At 37.5% G+C, this 24,004-nt stretch overlaps 4 protein-coding genes and 1 non-coding gene across 11 annotated transcripts in view; 2 read left to right on the top strand and 3 right to left on the bottom strand.

The window, feature by feature from the left end:
* The window catches only part of LOC149034685 (uncharacterized), a 340,415-nt gene that overhangs the window by 144,584 nt on the left and 171,827 nt on the right, over positions 1–24,004 (bottom strand). The gene's annotated exons all lie outside the window — the stretch shown is intronic.
* The window catches only part of LOC113666391 (uncharacterized), a 38,126-nt gene that overhangs the window by 5,516 nt on the left and 8,606 nt on the right, over positions 1–24,004 (top strand). The window contains exons 1-4 of one of the 3 annotated variants that reach the window (XM_089194335.1): positions 15,215–15,417; positions 19,215–19,366; positions 20,275–20,436; positions 20,700–20,777. The exons of the other annotated variants lie outside the window; for them this stretch is intronic. Coding sequence (XP_089050461.1) covers positions 19,270–19,366; positions 20,275–20,436; positions 20,700–20,777 — 337 coding nt within the window. The 5' untranslated portion in view covers positions 15,215–15,417; positions 19,215–19,269. Of the gene's footprint in view, positions 1–15,214; positions 15,418–19,214; positions 19,367–20,274; positions 20,437–20,699; positions 20,778–24,004 lie in introns of those variants that run through there. 3 annotated transcript variants of the gene reach the window in all.
* LOC149034701 (tetratricopeptide repeat protein 28-like) lies at positions 4,888–9,665 on the top strand. The gene has a single exon (XM_089194375.1). The coding sequence runs from the start codon at positions 5,802–5,804 to the stop codon at positions 7,401–7,403; it is 1,602 nt and encodes a 533-aa protein (XP_089050501.1). The 5' UTR covers positions 4,888–5,801; the 3' UTR covers positions 7,404–9,665.
* LOC149034700 (uncharacterized) lies at positions 12,668–15,174 on the bottom strand. 3 transcript variants are annotated; one of them, XM_089194425.1, is made up of 7 exons: positions 14,967–15,174; positions 14,533–14,719; positions 14,297–14,415; positions 14,103–14,202; positions 13,901–14,013; positions 13,660–13,815; positions 12,668–13,180 (listed from the first exon to the last, which is right to left on the bottom strand). In XM_089194425.1, the coding sequence occupies exons 3-6, from the start codon at positions 14,371–14,373 to the stop codon at positions 13,671–13,673; spliced, it is 435 nt and encodes a 144-aa protein (XP_089050551.1). In that variant the 5' UTR covers positions 14,374–14,415; positions 14,533–14,719; positions 14,967–15,174; the 3' UTR covers positions 12,668–13,180; positions 13,660–13,670. The 3 variants fall into 3 exon arrangements, with proteins under 3 accessions (XP_089050551.1, XP_089050549.1, XP_089050550.1); XM_089194423.1 differs by having other exon boundaries at positions 12,668–13,815; XM_089194424.1 differs by lacking the exon at positions 14,967–15,174 and adding an exon at positions 14,804–14,955 and having other exon boundaries at positions 12,668–13,815.
* On the bottom strand, positions 19,785–19,857 carry Trnaa-ggc (transfer RNA alanine (anticodon GGC)). The gene has a single exon. It is a non-coding gene; the product is annotated as a tRNA-Ala (tRNA).

Here is a 24,004-nt window from a genome sequence, read left to right as displayed (position 1 = left end):
GTTTGCTGAAGGTTTCTAATGTGACGAGCCTAGTGAGACCCTGAGGTGCTTCAAACTGTGCCAGTTGGTCTGCGCTATAAACTTGTAGCAGTTCTTAAGTCAGTGGGAGGATCGCCCACCTCTATCTATGTGAGCGCCTCTACAGTACCTGCGTATCCCTAGCAATCATATGATATAAAGTTCATCTTAGTCACAAATCACCAGTTAGGAAAACTGATGTTCAGATAAGCGCTCTTCTTCCTTATTCATTACCGACTCTAAGATAGCAGCTACAGTACGCATTCTATTTAGGTTTAGAGTCACCTTGCCGCCACCGGGAAGACTCGCCACCAGCTTTGATTTCTTCTACCATCTGCAGATTCATCTCTCTCTCACGTTATGTCTCCGAATTTTATGAGGAGGATACTGGCATTTACGAACCCGAAAGTCTGAATCTCACACCAAGTTGTGCACGATATTTGAGGTATATCGTGAAATTGCGGCCTTCGTAATCTCCAAATAAGCCAATACGCGCTAGAATAAGCTCCATCTCGGACGAAACGCATGTTTGGGATACATCGACGTCTCTCAAATGTTTTTTTTTAAGATGTATACCCACGAATTTAGAGGTATGAGCTGTTGCCGTCCCTGGCCAGCGCGAGGAAAATAACATTTGGTTCTACAGTTAGTTGCAAATGAACAAGACAACTGCACCATCTTGACTTGATCAATTCGAGTGTTAGATTGAATTGAGGGCTTTTTAGACACTCGATTTCTTAGATGGCATCACTATGAAGACGTAATACAACTGATACACCTACAGTACATAGGATTAACAATGTCTGTTGCGCTGTTACGAGAAAGAGGAAAATATTACCGGAAGTGTAAACTCTTTTTAAAAAGAGTTTCAGAGACGTTTCAGAGATGTCTATCTTTGATAGGCTGTCACAAAAAATGACCCCCACTTAAATTTACTAGGAAAAATGAACTTACCAACTCCTTGTTGAAAAAATTGGAATTAATTTGACCGATACACCGGTTGTTTCAATTTTGCTTTTTCCTCGGGCTGCTATAAAACAGTTCATAAATTGACTAATGAATAAAATGTTTTGAAATACCGTTCGGAATTTGCCTTTTTTTTCTGCGTGCAAATCAAGGGTAGACAAAGTTTTTAAAACATTTGACTAGAATTTCATGGAGTTCACCTCGATAATTTTCGTCGGCCAGAGTCAAGACGCGCCAAGGTAAGGGACATCGCCCTCCAGTAAAATAATTTTCCAAAGAATAAACGTGGCAAGCGTGAGGAAACGCACATTTTTTTTATCATTGTGATCACAGCCCAATGATGTACCTAAATTGGTACTTACGGTTTCAAACCATCGATTATGACAGGGTGAGATTAATTTTTTCTGTCGAGGTCGACGTGACTTCACATTAAAAGTGTTTTTGACGGAACAAATTAGTGAGCATCTCTGCACGAACTGAGAAAGTAAAAACTTGTATTTATCTCCCACGCATTTCGTCTGAAAATAGTTGACTACATCAAGGATTTTTTCAAGTAGGGGTAAATAAGCTTGCTCATATACAAATAGTAAATAAGTTGTCTCTTTGCTATTGAAGCCAGTGGATAGAATTCGCCAGGTGCGCCTACGGTGTTATACATGCGTGACATTTTCCGGACGTTACATTTGCATGTACGAGTACGTGATCCGCTTGAGGGTCACAGATTTAGTGTAAATATTTCACCCCTCAACATCACGCAATGTCTCTAGTTTATAGAGGTCTTAGAACTTTTCATTATATGGAGTAGCCTTCTGGGGGTAGAAGGCTATAGGCGAATTTCTCAGGCGTAATTGCCTTTGATTTCTCAATTGATGTTGTCGCAAACACAGTTTTTGGGAGTCACGAGACAAAAAAACTTATCAGGACCTAGTTTCATGTTCTAATGGAAATAAATAGCAAATAAAAACACATTTTCTTGAGAAATAAAGTCACAAATGACGGGGGTTCTCTGAAACAAATAGTGATAGAAAAGGATTTCAGTTCTGGTCAATATTAACTTTTCATGGCCTACTTCCAAATCTGAGGGAACGCGCTGAGGGAATAAAAAAACATAAATGTGTGATAATGCAAGCAAGAGAATGAAAATCCAAATGAAGAAAAAGGGGAAAACATAGCAACCCGTGTTGCAGCGTGCAGATATCTTTCGAGCCAGACCTACACACCTAAGCCCGACACCACCCAGAGAAACTCGAAAGAGTCCTGTATATGAACTAGCTCGCACGTGCACGCAGGAAAGGCCATGAAAATCAGCGAAAATAATTGAAAATGCAAATGATATTTGCAGTCAAAAAAAAGTATCTTCTTGAAAAAAAAAGATGAACAATTTTTACTTCTCATGAAAAGTCACGCAGTAACCCTAAAAATACTATTTCTATACGTGGAATTTCTTGATGGTGGAAAGTGGAAAAAACATTTTCCAGTCTTATTTTCTGGAAACATGGCGTAATTAATGAATTTATGGGGCTATTGTTATTTCTATCAAATAAGGGGGGCAGAGTTTCCCGTCATTCGCGGTATGGAAAAGCCGAAGTTGTTACACTCGGGAACTTGTACGTCAACAAGCAGGCGACATGCAACTTTAAAATCTCCTCTCCTGTTACAGTTTCGTTATTGTAAACTGTGCGATAATGATAATAGACGATCAAAGTATAGGCTAATGAATGTTTTGTTCTGTACAAGAGCCCTATGTCCTGATTTTAGCAAATCTTGAAAGTAATAAACGACTGAAGAAAGAAACGCAACGATTTTCCCATTGATTTTTCGTCAACATGCATCTCTCTAAACGTGAAATTTTCCATTCCTACAAAAAATCTCGAACGTATTTAACATTTTTCACCTTGCTTGATCAATCATCTTGTATAAGAACTAAAAAATGTAGTTTTATTTTGTCAAGTGACCGCCTAGAGCAAGAAGTGCGTGACAGGTGTAGTTGAGAGAAACTTGTCACAGTCGCAGATTTTAAAAGGTATCCAAGACAAAAATACGGTAGTGCCCAAAGATTTTTTTGATGATTTTCAGCGATGAAATGATGGGTTATAAAGGGTAATTAAGATTAGTGTTGTAGCTTTCTGGCAACGGGAGATATTTGACCTCAAAGTTGTAAAATATTTAGATGAATCGAAAAGTCTAAAAACACAGCCGTATATTTGCCTCTGTTGATTGACAAGCCGTCAATCAAACTGACTGATGCTCGCGGCGGCCATTAACTAAGGATGTAAAAATTTGTGTGCAAATCCTCAAAGATATCAGTTAAATACCATCGCAGTGAGAGCTTCATATATTTTACCTATTTGAAGCGATTTCATGAGTGAAAACCAAGAAAAACCGGGGGGTGGTCTATCTCCCCACGGAAAAAACCAAAACAGAAACCAGTCTGTCTTTTTTTTAGTTTTGGGGTAGAGCCTTTAAACTGATAAAGTTTCATTGAAATCGGTGAGATGGCATGTAGCACGACCACCCGGTGCTCTCGTGGACACGCTTTTAAGTCACTATCTAGCTGTTTTTTAGAAAGAAGGATCAGGACTTACCTAACTCTTAGTGTTTTTGTGGGAGTTGTTGATCCCAATTTAAGTGTTCTTAGAAGTTTCAGTTGTCTGTAAAGCTAAATAAATCTAACTGAAACCTAATAGGGCCTGTTTATTCTTTTCCGTTTAGTTTCTTTGTTTTGTTTTGTTTTGTCTTTTTCTTTCTTCTGGTCTGTAATGATTTCAATGGTTTCAGGTTCTTTTCTCAGAATTGAGCTACAGTAATAGTATGCTTCTTTGTGTTGTTGCCTACAGGAGCCACTGCTTGTGTTGAATTGAAGAGATTTGAAGAAGCAATCAGTTGGTGTGATAAGGGACTTGTTGTATCCTTTGAAGGAATCGTTCATTTTTAACCGTGGGTATAAAAAAAAAGTTTCCATAATTTGATGTTTCAAGGGAGAAAATACAAAGAAGGGTATTAATTATGATGGAAACTTATCAGCTCATATACTTTAAGTGTGTGTGATTAAAAATATAGGAGACGTTATTACCTCATGACTTATTAATGAAATTACTCCTTTTAGCCAATTTGACTTAGTTCTACTATCCATGCCAATAACTGTTACATTAGTTTAAATAACCCTTTAATTTCCAGACCAAATTTGTCTAGAAACGATAATAACAAAGTAGTTTGCATTTAAAAAGCAGCAATGTTTTTATCATAACAAGGTCACCCTTTATCATCCCTCTTGTTCAGAGGCTTGGGAACCAAGCACGCAAATGTTAAAATGGACTATAACATATCAATATGATCAGGAACATAATCTTTTTTGTTCTTTCCACATTTTTTACCCTCAACATAAAAAAGATTGACAAAAACAATAGGATCTTGTTGTCATTAAGACTTCAGTCTGTCAGTGGAGTGGGAGATAAGTCCATGGAGGAAAAAGATCCTATTAGTCATGACCACGGTAGTGCAAGTTCAGGTAATGTCAAGAAAGTCATAGATCTCTATAATTGGGGAGAAGAAGCCATAGAGAAACTCAACCTATATCTTAAAAAAGCTAAAGAAGTAGGAGACAAGCATGGGGAGGGTAACGCTTATGGCAGTCTTGGCATTGCTTATGACCGTCTGGGTGATTTCAAAAAAGCCATAGAGTACCACAACCTAGATCTTAAAATAGCTAAAGAAGTAGGAGACAAGCATGGGGAGGGTGGTGCTTATAGCAATCTTGGCATTGCTTATGACCGTCTGGGTGATTTCAAAAAAGCCATAGAGTACCACAACCTACATCTTAAAATAGCTAAAGAAGTAGGAGACAAGCATGGGGAGGGTGGTGCTTATGGCAATCTTGGCAATGCTTATGATAGTCTGGGTGATTTCAAAAAAGCCATAGAGTACCACAACCTAGATCTTAAAATAGCTAAAGAAGTAGGAGACAAGCATGGGGAGGGTAAAGCTTATGGCAGACTTGGCAATGCTTATATTAGTCTGGGTGATTTAAAAAAAGCCGTAGAGTACCACAACCTAGATCTTAAAATAGCTAAAGAAGTAGGAGACAAGCATGGGGAGGGTGGTGCTTATGGCAGTCTTGGCAATGCTTATCAACGTCTGGGGGATTTCAAAAAAGCCATAGTGGACCACAACCTAGCTCTTAAAATAGCTAAAGAAGTAGGAGACAAGCGTGGGGAGGGTGGTGCTTATGGCAATCTTGGCAATGCTTATCGCCGTCTGGGTGATTTCAAAAAAGCCATAGAGTACCACAACCTACATCTTAAAATAGCTAAAGAAGTAAGAGACAAGCATGGGGAGGGTATCGCTTATGGCAGTCTTGGCAATGCTTATACTAGTCTAGGTGATTTCAAAAAAGCCATAGAGTACCACAACCTACATCTTAAAATAGCTAAAGAAGTAGGAGACAAGCATGGGGAGGGTGGTGCTTATGGCAATCTTGGCAATGCTTATTACCGTCTGGGTGATTTAAAAAAGCCATAGAGTACCACAACCTACATCTTAAAATAGCTAAAGAAGTAGGAGATAAGCATGGGGAGGGTAGTGCTTATGGCAATCTTGGCAATGCTTATGACCGTCTGGGTGATTTAAAAAAAGCCATAGAGTACCACAACTCACATCTTAAAATAGCTAAAGAAGTAGGAGACAAGCATGGGGAGGGTGCTTCTTATTACAATCTTGGCAATGCTTATCGCCGTCTGGGTGATTTCAAAAAAGCCATAGAGTACCACAACCTAGCTCTTAAAATAGCTAAAGAAGTAGAAGACAAATCCTTTGAGGCAATGGCCTACTTTTCACTAGGAAACGTTTTTGAGTTGCAAGGTGGACTGCCAAAAGTTGTTGAACATTATCAAGCTAGCATAAACTTAGTCGATTCCTTGAGAGTACTTCTAAAATCTAAAGATGAGTGGAAAGTTAATTTTCGAAATCAGCATCAAGGGGTGTATACGGGTTTGTGGAGAGTTCTCGTAGAACAAGGTAATGTAGATGAAGCCTTATTTGTTGCTGAGAAAGGGCGAGCTCAAGCTCTGACCGACCTCATGGAATCCAGTTTTTGTGGTGGAACAAGTCACCACAAGGGAGAAGATGAAGATTTCACAGTTTTAAAAAACGTTCCATCAAACACTGTCTTTCAGGCAGTGGACAAAGCTAACATCAATCTTTGGGTTGTTTCCGAAGGAAAACAAATTCGGTTAAGACAAGGCAAACTCAAAGGTTTTGTTTCAGAGAATAGTGGAGTTAGCCAGTCCTTTGAGTCGTTCATGCTCGGTGTCTATACACAACTTGATGTTCGTTCTAATGTGAGATGCGAGAATCGATCTTTGGATGCTTTGAGGGAGGGCCGTTCAAAAGTGGATGAGAAAACCAAAGAAGCCAACCCTCAACCTCACATCCAACAAGACGGATGCTTGAGCATTTTGTATGATATCGTCATGAAGCCGGTGGCTGACTTGATTGAAGGGGATGAGCTACTCATTATTCCTGATGGACCCCTGTGGATCGCTCCTTACGCTGCATTGAAGGATGGTAATTCTAAATACCTGTGTGAATCGTTCAGAATCCGAGTCGCTCCATCGTTAGCAAGTCTTAGACTCATTGCCGATTGCCCAGATGATTATCACAAAAGCAGTGATGCGTTACTTGTGGGAGATCCGTGGGTATCCGAGGTTACTAACAGCGAGGGAGAAAAAGTCCTCGAGCAGCTTCCGTGTGCTAAAGAAGAAGTAGAAATGATCGGAAAAATTCTGAATATCACGCCAATCACTGGCAGACAAGCCACTAAACGTGAGGTGTTGAAAAGACTCACTTCCGTTTCCTTAGTTCACTTTGCGGCACACGGATGTTCGGAAACTGGCGAAATTGCTCTTACACCTGACCTAGACCGAATATCTACTGTGCCTACGGAGAAGGAGGATTACATTTTAACGATTCGAGATGTGTTGAATGTTCAACTTCGCGCCAAACTTGTTGTGCTCAGTTGCTGCCACAGTGGTCGGGGCGAGATCAAGGCTGAAGGCGTGGTTGGCATTGCGCGCGCTTTTATGGGGGCTGGTGCTCGGTCTGTGGTGGTGTCCTTGTGGGCGATTGAAGACGAGGCTACTCTCCAGTTCATGAAATGCTTTTATCAACACCTTGCAGAAGGTAAACCTGCAAGCGAGTCACTGAACCTGGCCAGAAAAAGCCTTAGAGAATCAGATAAGTTCCGCGACATGAAATACTGGGCGCCCTTTTCGCTGATTGGAGATGACGTCACTCTTGATCTCATGGGTATTACGCAGTTCGCAGAACCACATAAACATAAGACTCGAAAGCGAAAACTCAACCATCTATTTAAAGGTATTCCAATGAAAGTCCACAAATGTTCCAGTAATCAAGCCGAGTAAACATTCAGTTAGGCAATAGGGCAAGTTTTCTACGAAGAGAAATTACACCTTTAGCGAGCGAAATTACGATAAACACGAAATAAGATAGAACTTACCGACTGTTTGGAGTTTAGAGTGACCATAACTAAACAATTTTGGTGAGCAAAATATGCCAGTACAAACACGGTGACTGGTTCTTTTTCTACAAAGCGCATGGCCGATGTCCTGGATGTTGACGTCAAAATGCAGGCACGCGATGGGAGCCTCAATAGCAAAGGAAATAGAAAATTTGAATTTAAAATCACATAAATCAAAAATTGTCTTTTTTTTTTAATCTGAAAAAGAATGAAAAAATGGCGCAGGAACGTGGAAGGTTTAAATTTTTTCTAGTTTGGCAATTTTTCGTTATTTTTCATTACTCTTTACTTTTTTGTTGAATGGAATTTGAGATGTGTAACTTTACTTTGGTGAAGAAATAAAAACAGTCTATTTTATTATATTTTGATCAGTGGAGTTGTCCTTTTTTTTCTTACCTTCACGAATATAAATGCTTGCGAAGAGAACGAAATGTAACAAGGCTTCTGTTATGAACACCTGCAGTAGTTGAAGGCGATTACGAGGTTTCCGTTTTCGCCAAACTGACGCTCAGCTCCATTCCTTTATTACAATTAGTTGTATGGGAAACAATTTAAGCGTTTTTTTTCATGTACATCACCAGAAGCTTGTCCACAGGGTTTTAATTACGTTTATATTCTCAGCCTTTGATAAGTTAGAAAAGTTGGCGAAATTTTAATTTGGAAAATTTGATTTGCAATTTTTTCAGCCATATGTTAATTAAACTTGGATGATTGTTACAACTTGAGATGATCTTTATTATTTCTTTTCAATCCATCTTAATGCAATCCAATTCTATCAGTGCCAAGATTGCCATTCTAAGCTTAATTTCAAGAAGTAAACATCAGAGATAATGTTATTGAATTTACTGACTATATTTTTGACATTAGACCTTCTTTTAGGGGTGTAGCCAGCTTCTAGTCCCGTAGGCCCGGCCTACCTTTTTTTTCTTTCGCCCTGCAATAATATGACTCTTTCAAATTTTGAAAAAAAATTGGAATTTCTTAGGGGACAGGTCTATAACAAGTCAAAAAGCTGGCTACAACCCTGTTCTTAATCAAATAAGTTTGGTCAATTTTAGTCCGTTTTATCGGATACTAATCTGTTTGTTTTTAAGAACCACGACAGAGAGGTTAAAAATTTTACTTATAATCTAACCAAGGAAATAGCGAAACAGATTTCACTGTAACTGAAGTTTCCATAGCTGTAACTTTCAATGCATGTGAAATGGAATTAGTTGTTTTTAGTAGTAAAATATTTACTCCCGTAAACTAGAGAAGTAATTAAAACGAGCTGTGTAGTCCTCAATGGGAATTATTTTGGTGAAAAGGTTCATGAATAGATGTAAATCTAATCCGTAGTTGGAAAGGTTCAGGGCTTCAGCATAAAATTTTTAATTTTTGAAAATTCGCTGTTATTGCTCTAAATTTACCTTAGTGGAATTTGAAGATGCCTGATAATATCTTTCTTAGATTTAAGAATTTATACCTTGGTACTCAGAGTACGCTTTTTAATTAGAACCCGTTTTGTGCACAAAAGTTTAAGATATACACAGCTGTTTTAGAAGAAAGTTTCGTAAAATCAATCTTAATTTTGCAGATTTTTTTAACTACCATTGGTATGTGCTGGTATAAAATGTAATAAATAACCTCGCACATGGTTGAATATGATGTAACGTAGGATTTTAAAAACAAGCTGGGACAGTTTTAACCTAGCATGCTTTGTACAATGTCAGTGTAGTTCGTGTAAAGTGTTTGATACTATTTTTAAATACAGTTGAAGATAATTGTTCATTTACCTTAGTTTAATTAACTCATCCACTCCCAAGTTCTGAAGAAAAATTCTCCCAAGAGATAAGAATGTGTTTCTTTGTTCCTTCATTCCGAGAATTTATTGTTACATTACGTTTCTATCAAAAAATTATCCTCCAGTTTGGATTTTCTCAAATTCTTATTGACACCATGTTTTTCGGTGTATTAATACTGTGAGGAGAATTTAAATTATAAAAAGTCTTGGGAGTAAATGGGTTCATGTCAGTGTCTCTTTTTAGTGCGGTTTTTACTTAATGCCTTTGACAATTTAATGCAGTTCCTATGGTACTTATTTCTTAACTTCTTTGTATAAGAGAAATATCCAGTGTATAAAATACAAAAACCGCGTTAATTTTCATTGTCTGTCTCCATATTGTTAGGATTCACGTGAGATGCAGAGAGAACAGGTCCTATGCCCGGCGGACTTCAATGCTTGTTTTGACCCGCGCGCACCAAGTTGATAATGTGTGCAGCTGACAGTTACTAACATTCCATGCTTCAAGCCCCACCCACTCAACAAATGCCCGTTGTCTCTTTGATTGTATCTCTGCCACTGTCTATCGTTCTCCATATTGTCATACGGGTTTTGAACGCCAACGGACGTGTTCATACTTTTGCGCCTTTTTCACCTTTTTCCTTACACAAATTTTTACATCTTTTCACATTTGCGCATCCCTTTTTACTGCTTTCTTTTGTTCCTTAGGATTCGTGACATGAAGAAAGATTGGTGTTAAAAACATCCAAGGTTCTTGTCCTCCAGCCTTATTTAACGTTACTCTTTAAATGGCGAACCTTTTTTATGTGTATTTACACCATCAACAGAATTACGTAAAAAAGAAAAGCTTTGCTGTTTCAGTAATTGTTGAATGTTTTTAGTTTGAAAAAAGCACGAAATCTGCAAAAGAACAAAGGCAGTTTAAAAATTTCTTACGTGATTAACTTTATCTTCCTTGGCTGTATATATCTTTATCCTCCATGTAGTAAACATTAAATTTGTATTTGATATGTTCGAAGCTTAAGGTAATAAGAATTACATTTTTTTAATCGTTAAATGCAGAATTAAAAACATCTAATTCAAAATAAAAAAATTCAAAGTAGATTTAAAAGTTCAGTAGTTTTTCTTAATAATTGGTAATTCATATGTCAGCGTCCGTTCATCGAGATATAAAACGCGCGGGAAGTTTGGAGAGCATGAAAGATGTGTAAGAATTGCTCGAGGCGTAGCCGAAAGCAACTCTAGCTTCTTGTTTTATAACATTTTCAATCCGATGGTTTAACTGTTGTAAAAGGGTAAATATTCCCTCTGCTACGCTTCGGCGCGTTGATAATTTTATTTAAGGAAAACATTTCGCTACGCTGTAAACGATCTTGTCTTAGATTGGTCAAAAAACTGACAGGTGAAATTACGCGTGTTAATGAACTTTATTTTCTGATTGAATACAAAATTCTCGCGGGATTTGTTTGTGACGTCATGAGCGTGCATAATAGGAATATGAAGCACGCTCACGCAATTAAATTTGATGAGACAAATTTACGCGCTATGTTATGATTTGTTTTGATGACTGTTTCTTTAATTCAATCAAAAAAGGAATTGAAAATCGAGGTGCACTAAATTTAAACGGGAAAAGATATCACGACATTTTTCATATCTTAAATATAAAGACAAAAGCAATTAATATTGAAGTAAATTCTCGTCATTTTTGATGTATCGACGATCGAATTGTTTTTAATGCACAGAACCGCGTAGTTTGAAAACATGAGGATTACTTTTCACAGGAAGCTTTTGCTGAATGTCATTTAGTTAAACCCGCTTTAACTTGGCATGTTTTGCTGATGTGATTGGAACACATTTTGTTCTTAAAACACTGGAGCTTGATGAACCCTAAGCCTTGAGTATGTCATTTAATCTGGAAATACCCAGGGGCATAGCCAGAAGGTTCGTAATTATCCTTCATGTTTTTATAAGAGGTTCTTAACTGAATAACTCTTTTGAAAATAGCAGAAACACTTAAATTATATTTATCTAGACAGCACTTTGTATGCTTTGAAGATGAAAATTCTCTGAATTTCCAGGCGACTTCGGTCATTTCGTCTCTTATTCGGTCAACGCACGGTTGAAATAGTTTTTTTTTATGAGCCGTAACGTGTTGGTCTGGAACTTATGGAAAGTTAGGTATTTGTTTTTAGAGCACATTATTTGTGCTCAATTGTTTAGATTCCTTTCAATCTAATATATCAAGCTTTACGTCATCAACTATCTTTCAACTGTAGCCAATAACGTCGCGCTATTTGATTGGAACAAAAATAACAGCATATAGAGATGCAGTCTACTGATTAGGCTTCTTTTAGTTGCTTTTAGCCTGGCACCAGCGGCGGGCATTGTAATTAACAACGCATGAATAAATGGGACTAGTTTTTAAGGAATCTGTGGTGCTGCGTTGGTGAAGGGTACCACAAGATAATTTAGGTTCATAATCCAACTGCACAAAGTAGAGTTCAAATAACGCGAATATATATACCACATGTACAGCTGGTTATTTTTTACTGTTAAAAAAACCTGTTTAACGGACGGCTGCGCTTCTCTGTCCGCTTTGTTTTTCCCGCCTTAAGAGAAATGACTAGAAAGACAGAAAAAAGTTGGATAACAAAACTTATTAGACGTTTTTGGTGTGAAGTATTGCAATTGGTGAGTATTTTACTAGTTGTTTGTATTTTGCCCCACCTCACGGGCTCGTCAAAATACGGCACAACTTGAGCTCGTAAAAATTCTCAGCGATACTACACATCAAAACGTCTATTAAGATATATGTATTTTCACTCGCTGTTTGTATTTTAACGAGCCTGTCGGGCGAGACAAAACACCAGGTAAGGAAAATCCAAAAAATCCTTTCAGAAAAAAAAAACTGGATACATATTCCCTGAACCAGTGCGGTGCCACTTACCTTTTGAGTTCCAAAGTCCTTTAAATGGCACGCAATCACAAAATGAGAATGAGATAAATAACAGTTTACGTTCACGCTGCAGCAAAATTTATATGAATATATTCCGAGAGGAATTCGTTTCTAATATTAGAAAGACTTAAGAGTGTTAATGAGAACTTGTTAAAATAAGATGAAATATTGTAGTGGACCTTAAAAGATGCGAGAAGCGTGCGAGAAATACTGAATTTTTATGTAACTAAACACGTTGAGTAGGCACTCCCGGCTTCAAGCTTGCACAGACTTATGGGCCAGGGGACTCCCCCTTCATTTTCGCAACCCGCCATTGAGATTCTTCGCTCTAAAATGTAGCGTCCGAGTCTTTCTTGGGAGTTACTACATCACGGGCGACGCGCGGGGATAGATAAAACGACCCAAATATGAGTGGTCAGCGGTAAAACAACTTTAATACTTCATATGTAGACAGATCATTTGTAGTATCAGGAAACAATCGTGTTGTAAAGCCGAAGTGTAAACAGTTTACTTCGCTAAATAAAATGTTAAGCAATTCAAAAGTGTTGATTGTACATATATCTTTTACTGCTTTAATAAACAATGAAGGCATCGGTGGCATCCGAAAGGTACCAAGAAGAATTAAATGTACGTTTTGTAGTTGCAGAAAACAATCGTGTTGTAAAGCCGAAATGTTACCAAGTTACACTTCGCTACTTAAAAAGTTAAACAATTTTCCTCAAGCTTTAACTGGAACAATACTTTTAATGCTCTATTAACCAACGGAAGCATCGGAGAAGGCATTGGTGACACCGGGAAAGGCATCAAGAAGAATGATATTAACGTTATGTAACTTGTTGTGTGACGAAAAAAAGGTATCTTGACTTGTTCAAAGCATTAATCACAGTTGGCTTCCTTTTCACTTGAATTTTGCATCCACAACCTAAGATGAGAAATTTAAAATTTCTATCAGCTGAAGTTCTTTTACTGCACATTATATCTATTCAATCGCCCCCAATTCACGTGGAAAAAAGGCAAGTAGAACAGCCATGTTAAGGCTAATGTATTTACCATTCCTTAAATATTTATAATCAAGACCACTCGTTTAGGAGACTTTTTCTCAAAAGATCCACACGTGCAAATAATTCTGTTTTCCGTTTGAAATGTTTTTCTTCCTATTCAATTGAACAACTGACTTAGCGTTTAAGCCGAGAAAAAAATCACAAAGTTTGAATTCTGGGATGTTGTCCACTGTTGGCTCCATCAAGTTACGATTCTGCACCATTGACGCTCGTGAAAATCTATCTACTACCAAGGACTGTATTTCTTATCTTACAAATTAAGGTCTGTACATGACATTAAGTTCATCATCTGGTTCATTGTTATAGTCAGCTTTAAAATTTAAACTCTACTTTTACTGACAAGAAGCCACCCTAAGGGCAGGTGAAATGATGCGTAAGCGTCTCCGCGAAAGGCACATCCAGACAACTTGCATGGAAAAACTGGCCACAGCTATCGCACCCGAGCCAATCCTCTCCATCGTCGTCTTTGCAAATCTTACAGACCGCGGTATTTCTCCTATAATTGAACAAACGTTATGGGACGTCAAAGAGAGTGTTGCGACGTTTAAGAAACAATGGAATTTGACACCATCAAAACTTACCAATCAAGGTCATCATAACACGAGCCAAATATGACAGACGTTATTCTTTCCCTTTCCATGTCCACATCGTAACTTCCATTGATATTCAACCCCTCACACAAACACCGAGCAAACTTAAAACAAACAAAGAGAAATTTAATACATTCGAAACCAGGAAGCAGTCCTATTAAAGTGAGCTTTAGCAAGTGATTATGCTACTCACAAGACATACAATCACACCACTATCGGTCTGTGTGTAATGAAGTGGTTCAACACATAGCCATGACTTGCAATTCCATCCCGTTTCGAGATCAGCAACGGCACTGCAGAGTCAAACAAAATACAGCAATTACATAAGTATGTTTTGTCTGCATGCATCAAAATAAAAAGGAAAACATTGAGTTGAAAATATTTCACCTGATGTCATCGATCAGTTCTATCAGTTTGCTCTTAGGAACTGAGTTGCTCAAAATGGTGTGTACACGCCCATTCATGGGATCGAAATAATATCTGGCTTTCTGCTTTCGACCCAGAACCTTTAAAACATAAGCAAGAGAGCGCTTAAAGATTTATTTATAATGCAAAGTCCAGTTAAAAGGTTCTTGATTAAAGTGCGTTTATATTCAAAAAGATTATTATCGTAAGGTCCTAACCAGAAGTGTCCAGTGATTTCCCAGACTTGTTCATGGGTATAAATATTTTAGAAATCTGGGTAAAGTTCTCTCCTGACCAAAGCAAGCGAGTGCTGGAATGTCGCTTTACCATTTCAGCCATAGTTTTGTCTGCCACAAAAATATCTCGGTGGATTAAGGTCAGGCGCCACAGAGCTGCTTCGATAACCTTTGAAAAAATGAAAAAGGAGAGCATTTCATGGAGGAAAGTTGTATGGAGAAGACACTCTATGTTAATAAAAAAAAAAAGCACCTTGTACACAAACCAACCAGGCTGAAATCCCGCTATTGCACTGTTAAAGTTTATATTTCTTTTCGCAACCTCTGGATGGATCAACCGGAAATCATGATACTTTTTTTTCGTCACGCACGTCACGCAGCTAGCTACAAACCATATATATAATTATTCTTGGTACCTTTCCGAATGCCACTGACTCCCTCTCCGAAGCCTCCATTGTTTATTAAAGCAGTAAAAGATATGAGTTCAATCAACACTTTTGAAAAATTTCTTAAACTGTGAAGTAAACTGTTAACATTTCGGCTTTACAACACGATTGTCTCTGGAACAACAAATTATATGTCTCTATATGAAATTATATGTCTCTATATGAAATTATATGTCTCTATATGAAGTATAAAAGCTGTTTCACCGCTGACCGCTCACATTTGGGTCGTTTTTTCTATCCTCGCTCGTCGCCCGTGATGTAGTAACTCCCGTCTTTCTTGGTACTTTCTCAGTCTTAGTGACTTTCTTTCAAACATTTCCATGATGGATTGAGGAATCAAGGTCGTAAATCAGTCAAACGTGCCTTGCATTTCCGCGACAGAAGTAAGAACGCATGGTTGAATCAGATTTGTGAATATAAGGTAAATACTTTTATTTGGAGTTTCTCAGGTAACATTTTCTCCTTCAAATGTTCTCAATCTGTCCTAATTTCTCTGATGTCCGGCAATGTAAGACGTTCCTACAGTTAACTGACGAAGATTGCCAACTTTTATTTGATTCTGGCGCGTATTAATTGTATTGACGCTTAGTGTTACTTGTAAGCTAATTCAGCTGTGCTTACATGAACATGTTACAACTGTCGAATTAAAAAAAAAATTTTAGCCAATTCTCGGCATTTACCTCTAAAAAAAATTAATTTGGGAGAGTTAAAAGGAATCTCCAAATTACCAATTTGATTTAGTGCAAGCCCTAATGATTGAAACAATTTCAGTTTCGTTTCCGTGTCATGTGCATGTGGAGCATAGCTTTCATGTCTGGATTATGTGTTAACTTAAATTGCTCCTGTATTTAAGATGCATTTAATCAAAAAGCGATAAACATTTCCAGCTTATTTCATGTGCTTATGTTTATAATTTAATAGTTTGAAAGTAATTTTTTCTTTTGGATAGACTCCTTAGATTGTCCTTCCAAACTATACTGTTATACTGATTTCCTTGTTAAATATTGAGACAAGTTGATTTTACTTCAAATGCCAGCTAGTGATTTATTGGAAGCGTCCTTTCAATTAACTACATTCAAGTTTTAGGAATCTGATTCATCAACTGGTAATGATTGATTGGTATCTGAGTAAAGTTTTACCTTTTGTCATCTTCTAATCAATATATGATCAATCAATGATCACAATAAAACTGATTAGGTTTTGCATGTGGCTGCACACATCCAAGTATGTGTCTGGCGATAATCTATGTTATCACATGGCAAGGTAGGCTTGAGGTAAATAAAAAGTTCCAATTGGTTCTTACTTGGTCAGGATTTTGCCATCTAGACCATCATCACACCATACAGACAGTCCTAAACATGTAAATTTCAAGCAAACTTGTTTAGTCCAAGTGACATTAGTGCATGACAATTACCTTTCTTTCTTGAGCTGTACTGGGAAATATTGGTACTATGCCATTTCTATACTGCCACAACCTTGGGCCAATATTCCCCAGTAAAGCCCTGGTGCTTAACTGGTTAGTTAGAATTTAGTCTGGCTTTTGTAAAAATAATCTACACTGTACATGTATCTCTGGCTATTTAAAATTCCAGTACAATCAATTTCCTCGTTACTCTAGTTTTTATTGAATTTATTAGTACATGAAGACAGCCAGTAAGGATTATTTTATATTTAAAAAACAAGCCATCTTGATTATTAGGAGAATTAAAGTTAGCATCAAAGACAAATCAATTATGTGCACAAAACAATGTAAACACAAAATGAATGTAAAAACAATTTGTTAAATATACATACACTATATATATATATATATATATATAATGTGCTTCCGTTTTCAACGCTTTATTAAAGACCCGACGCGTTTCGGCATTTGCCTTCCTCAGGGGCCCTAACATGCAATTGTTACAGAGTCGTAATTGGTTAATTGTGTGACGTAGTACAGTGCATGTTGCTTAATTAAATGCTGAGTAAAATCTCTCGTAAACAATTAGTGTTTCTAATTGGTAAACAGTTTTAAAACCTTTATAACGTATGTTATAAACAATTTATGTACCTAAAACTTTATAAAGGTTTTCACGTAAAAGCTTTATCCAGTTCTTTTGTTTAGTCCATATGGCTGAAAGGAGTTTAATGTTCTTTGCCAAAAAATCTCTCTTTCTCTAAGAACTTCTTTCTTTTTGTCAGTCTCTAAATGATCTTTTCGGATTTGCTCTATAATGGTTATGGTAACATTATTGTTAAAGTCGTGAGTTCATTTGTTATGTAAAAAGTGTTCCGTGAGTTCGCAGCTACTCACTCCCTTTTTAATATGGTTTCTGTGATTGTTTAACCGTAGGTTAAATGCAGTTTCGCTTTTACCAATGTATTGAAGTTTGCAAATGTTGCACTCGATTATGTAAATGATCCATGACAATTGGCAGTCCACTGTATGAAATATGGTATAGGTCTTGTTGTTATTGGGACTGGTGAAAGTTGTGGTCTGGTTGATCTTTTTACACCAACTACACTTCGTTCTTTCACATGCTCTACATCCCTTTGGTATCAAATTCTGAGGTGTTTCATTTACAAATCTTGAACAAACAAGTCTGTCTCGTAGACTTTTCGGTTGTCGGTAAGCTACTAAAGGTGGCTTGTTGAAGATGAGTGATAATCTTTCTTTTGATTTGAGAAAGTTCCAATTTCGCTTAGCAATTTCTGCAATAAATGTGGTATGGGGGTTGAATGTAGTAACCAGAGGAATTCGATCTGTTGGTTCACGTTCCTTGGTCTGTAAACATTCCTCTTGAGTCAATGTTAGCACTTTCTGCATTTCGTGGAGAACTTTGCGTTGTGCATAACCACACGCTACAAAGAAATCTGAATATTCCAGGATTCGTTTCTTCAATGTGTCTGTTGAAGAGCATATTCGCCTCAACCTCAAGGCTTGACTGTATGGGATGCTCCGTTTCAGATGAGGTGGATGTGCTGATGTCCAATGGAGGTATGGATGAGTATCAGTTGGTTTCTGATAAACATCTGTACTGATGTTGCCTTGATTGTCCTTTAGAACGGTCGTATCAAGGAAATTCACTGAATGTGTGGAGATTTCGTGTGTAAACTTGATTGAGGGTGCTACACTGTTAAGGTAATTTATGAAATTAATCAAAGAGTCTTTATCACTTTTCCAGATAAGGAATATATCAATATATATATATATATATATATATATATATATATATATATATATATATATATATATATATATATACTAGTAAACCACAAATGTCAGCACCTAGCTGTACCAAATTGAAATCCATTTCAACATACATCAGCATGCATAAATGTATATATTTCACTGTTTTTCCAGTGATTAAAGTGTAACAGTGGAATGAACACTCACCTATACAAATATGGATGTCAGCTCAACTGTGGGAAATTGAATTAAAGAAATATATCTTTTACAAATTTTGACCAGTAATCCCTATTTAAAAATCAGATAAGACAATTATTTTTCTTTGATGTAGTAAAATTTGTTTCTTATGAGAAAGGAGTCAGCATAAACTGTTTCCTCTTGTGGAGACATGGTGGTCTTATGATTATAGTGAGGTGGTTCCAGTCAATGTGTTGTGTTCTTGTGCAAAACACTTTACTCTTACTGTGTCTGTCTCCACCCAGGAGTATAAATGGGTAGCAAAAATTAGTTCGGGAAACCTGATAAAATGCTTGGGGGGTGAAAGGGGGGGGGGGGATAACAGTGGAATGGACTTGCATCCTATCCAGGGTTTGGTGATAATACTCCCAGTTGCTTCATGTGAGGAAACCAAGATTAATTAAAGCTCGCGCCCTGGACGGACCACCTTTCAAATCCAGATGGGACCTAACTACCTACCACCTCTTAGTTTAAATGATTTAAATTGCTACTGTTACAAATTATATGAACTTGAAACACACAGATGTTGATTTTTGCCCAATTTATTTCAGTTAATTGGGAATGTCTTAAGTAAATCTTGAAATTTATTGTAATGAGAAGTGAATTACTGTTCATTTAATATTAATGCTTGTTTCCTTCAGTATATAAATCTTTTGTTCTCTTGCTACTTTTAGTTTGCTATTAATATTAATTGCTTATGGTTTTGTGTCTATGTATCCCTCTGATTCTCAGGAGGGAAAAGATATTTTACAATAGGGTAATATGTTAAGCTACAGTTTGCAACCATCTTTTCTTTTCTTTTCTTTCAGGCCAGGATGACTTAAAACAGCAACTTTTTGCAAGAAGCATCTCCTTACAGTTGCTATGGCTAAAGAAAGAAGTCCAATTAAGGTTCCATCTGAAAATGAAGACTTACCTGACAAAGAAAATGCTCCAGATTTTGATGAGGACACTTTACGAGGTGAGCCAGGTTCAACTTTGGCTTCAGTTAGTCACTGTTAAAATGTTTTCTATTCCACCAGTTTCAAGAATGTGGAGAATGACATTAATACACTGCATGACCACTTTAAAGGATGTTTGGCCAGTCATGACTCTCTTCTATGATTACAATATGTTGGTCATTGACTGAGAGGATCTAAGACATATTTGTTATTTTCTTTTCTCAAAGTTCAAAGCAAATTACACAAAGTTATAATAAGTAAAGACTTTATTTGATCATCATATAACATCCATTTTGTAAGTTTGCATCATAAGTACCGTCATCATCATCATTTCTCCATTATATTATGCAACAATCCTTTGAAATGAAATTAGAAGATCCTCGCAGCTAAGAACACTACTGAAACTAGTAGTTGTAAGTAGGACCTGAAAAAAATTTCAGGCCCGTACGGGATATGAACCCATGACCTCTGCGATGCCGGTGCAGCGCTCTACCAATTGAGCTAACAAGCCAACTGGGAGCTGGTCAATGAATTGGGTACAAATAAACATCCGAGTGAATGAAGATTTTAGATATATGAAAATTCACATATTTGCACTGCGGTGGAAAGATGAAATTAGAAGATCCTCGCAGCTAAGAACACTACTGATACTAGTAGTTGTATCTAAAATCTTCATTCACTCGGATGTTTATTTGTACCCAATAAGGGGAGGGGAGGGGGGGACTGCACAAATCCTCCAAGCTTTTCAGGGGATGGGTCAAGTCAGGCAGGTGCAAAAGTGGCAGGTGGCACTAAAGGAAAAATCTGCAGATTTTAAATCTCCAGATCTTGGCAGCTCTGCTTATGCACTAATTAACTACAACCACAGGTAATTATTAACTACAACCACAGACTTTGACAAAAATTATTTTTTATCTTTTCTTTGCAGCCATAGCTGATGTTTATAGGAATGAGGGTAATGAGGCCTTCAAGAAAGGAGATTTCATCAATGCTATTCATTTTTACACCAAAGGAATTAAAATGAACTGCAATGAGAAAGAACTGAAGGCAAAACTGTACAACAACAGGGCTATTGCACATTTTAAACTTGGTAAGATGATGAGAGCTTTAATATGCATTTTTTTTTTTCTATTTTGAAGCTATTAAGTTGTCAGAAGTAGTTTTCTGAAAAAGGTGATGATTTTGAATGCATGCCTGAAAAAATTTACATCTTATCTTGGCCTCTCAAATATACAAAGAAGTAACCTCTTACCCCAAATATCAATGAGCATCACAAGTTTTTCCCAAAATTATAGTAATGGTAGTTGGTTTGCAACATGTATGGCTAATCAGAGGTATTTATTTCAATAACAGGAAATGACCAGGATTCACTAAGGGATGCAGAAGCAGCCATTGAGTTAAATCCAACTTTCCTTAAGGCAATTGTGAGAGGTTAGATATGTTACCTGTGCTATAATAATAATAACTAAAAAAGAACTCAACACTCTAAGGTTAAATGAGGTTAAATGGAGTTCAATCTTGTTTCCATTGACTTTAATTAAGAGATCGAGACCACCCTGATGTACATTTGAATCCAGCTCTTGACTGCCACCCAATTACTTCCATTAATCATGATGAGAATATTATTTTGAACGGGATGAAGAACTCAATGCGGAATGCAAAGCAAAATCTCAGCATGAATATTTTAGTTCCTTAAGTTCAATGAGTCACAGATGTCAGATATGTCAAGAGCGTGTCCACGAGAGCACCGGGCAGTCGTGCTACATGCCATCTCACCGATTTCAATGAAACTTTGCCAGTTTAGAGGGTCTACCCCAAAACTCAAAAAGACAAACTGGTTTCTGTTTTGGTTTTTTTTCTGGGGGGAGATAGGAACCTCTCACTGCGATAGTATTTAACTGATTACTTTGAGGATTTGCACACTTATTTTTACATCCTTAGTTAATGTCTGCTGCGAGTATCAGTCAGTTTGATTGATGGCTTGTCAATCAACAGAGGCAAATATACGACAGTATTTTTAGACTTTTCGATTTATCCAAATATTTTACAACTTTGAGGTCAATATCTCCCGTTGCCAGAAAGCTACAACACTAATCTTAATTACCCTTTATAACCCATCATTTCATCTCTGAAAAACATCAAACAAATCTTTGGGTATTACCGTATTTTTGTCTTGGATACCTTTTAAAATCTGCGACTGTGACAAGTTTCTCTCAACTACACCTGTCACGCACTTCTTGCTCTAGGCGGTCACTTGACAAAATAAACCTATATTTTTTTAGCTCTTTATACAAGATGATTGATCAAGAAAGGTGAAAAATGTGAAAAACTTTCGAGAAAAACTTTCGAGATACATGTAGACAGACGGAAAATCAATGGGAAAATTTTGTACGGCACAAAACATTCATTAGTCTATAATTTGATTGTTTATCATCATCATTGCTCATTTTAGGAGATTTTAAAGTCACATGCTGCGTGTTGGCTGATATTACTACATGTTCCAGTGTGCTACAACTTCGGCTTTCACAGACGAGAAATTCTGCGCTCTCGCTCGAGAGCAAATATAAATTTTTCTATCGGACTAAAAACTGTGCTTCTATCCCGAAAATAAAATTCAAATAGTGTTGTCGTTGTCACTTACCGCCATCGAACATTTACATGCAGAACTCCGCTATGCTAACATCTGTTGTGTGACCCGAAGACTCTCCGTGGGAATTATTCAAGCGCGTTGTTCATGCTGTCTGCTAGATAACAATTTCAGAATAATCTGCAGATCTCTATGATTATTTACCTGCTTCGATCGTAAAATATCTGCATATTTTTTTCAAGCATTCTATTACTACTTATAAATCTACATCTCTCTAGATCGAGTGTTGCCGGCGTTTAATTGAGTGACTTTTTTAAATGAAATTTTTAAATAAGAATGAGCCAGCAGTAATTTGACGAGTAGCCTTCCTGCAAATTTCCCTTGATGAAATCCCAAGACATAGCCAGTTGTTTTCGTGAGCAAAGACAATAAATATGAAAGAAAAGTGTAATGCAAATGTCCTTTTTTTTTTTTTAGCTTAATAGCAGCTGTACCCTCTCCTGCAGTCTTCGTCTAAATTTTGCAAGGTCTCTCCTTATCTTCTGCCTTGTTCGGTCAGTTTCGAATTCTGTAGCTAGATCATTGGCATCGGCCTCTCCGTCCTCATTCATATTTACAGAGGGGGACCTCATCAATAAAGCAATTTTTGTTACGGCAGATAACCAGTTGAAGTATCGAGCGATTTGCTGCTGTATCAACCGGTAAGTCTTAGACAACATTTCTGGCCGGTGTCGTCTCTTAAACTCGATATTTGGGAAGTCATATTAGAGGCAGTTGCCTTACTAGTTTCCTCCCTTGTTCAGCACACGTCTAGGAGATAATTCTCTGCTTTCTGAGAAAAGGTGGCTGTTTTTTGTGTTTTCCAAAGAGCCCATCCAAAGTCCACTTGGTTAGTTAGGGATTGTTCGTCAGAATTTTACCTGAGGTCCGACCTTGAACATAGCCATCCCCTATAGAATGGCAAGCCGGTCTTAGTCCATTTCCTCGTGATCTTATCCTAGGCGGAATTTTTTTGTCGGCCTCACTGTGTTTGTCTTTGTCAGGGTGCATTTGGATGACAGCCGGTGACTGAAACGACTTGATACATCCTTCTTTTAGCAAGAATATCTCGCTTTCTTGTTCCGTCTATGACGGATTGGGTATAGTTCTCGCGATGACCCGCGCTCAGAAATCTGCGCATGTTGCTTATAACCACCCGCTTCTACGATTAGTTTGCTGAAGGTTTCTAATGTGACGAGCCTAGTGAGACCCTGAGGTGCTTCAAACTGTGCCAGTTGGTCTGCGCTATAAACTTGTCGCAGTTCTTAAGTCAGTGGGAGGATCGCCCACCTCTATCCATGTGAGCGCCTCTACAGTACCTGCGTATCCCTAGCAATCATATGATATAAAGTTCATCTCAGTCACAAATCACCAGTCAGGAAAACTGATGTTCAGATAAGCGCTCTTCTTGCCCTTCTTCCTTATTCATTACCGACTCTAAGATAGCAGCTACAGTACGCATTCTATTTAGGTTTAGAGTCACCTTGCCGCCACCGGGAAGACTCGCCACCAGCTTTGATTTCTTCTGCCTTCTGCAGATTCATCTCTCTCTCACGTTATGTCTCCGAATTTTATGAGGAGGATACTGGCATTTACGAACCCGAAAGTCTGAATCTCACACCAAGTTGTGCACGATATTTGAGGTATATCGTGAAATCGCGGCCTTCGTAATCTCCAAATAAGCCAATACGCGCTAGAATAAGCTCCATCTCGGACGAAACGCATGTTTGGGATACATCGACGTCTCTCAAATGTTTTTTTTTTAAGCTGTATACCCACGAATTTAGAAGTATGAGCTGTTGCCGTCCCTGGCCAGCGCGAGGAAAATAACATTTGGTTCTACAGTTAGTTGCAAATGAACAAGACAACTGCACCATCTTGACTTTATCAATTCGAGTGTTAGATTGAATTGAGGGCTTTTTAGACACTCGATTTCTTATATGGCATCACTATGAAGACGTAATACAACTGATACACCTACAGTACATAGGATTAACAATGTCTGTTACGCTGTTGCGAGAAAGAGGAAAAT

Source organism: Pocillopora damicornis, chromosome 14, assembly GCF_964200805.1.
Source record: "Pocillopora damicornis chromosome 14, jaPocDami1.2, whole genome shotgun sequence".
Classification (NCBI taxonomy): Eukaryota; Metazoa; Cnidaria; class Anthozoa; order Scleractinia; family Pocilloporidae; genus Pocillopora; species Pocillopora damicornis.
Note: the sequence above shows the minus strand (reverse complement) of the source record. Positions and strands in the feature narration are given on the sequence as shown.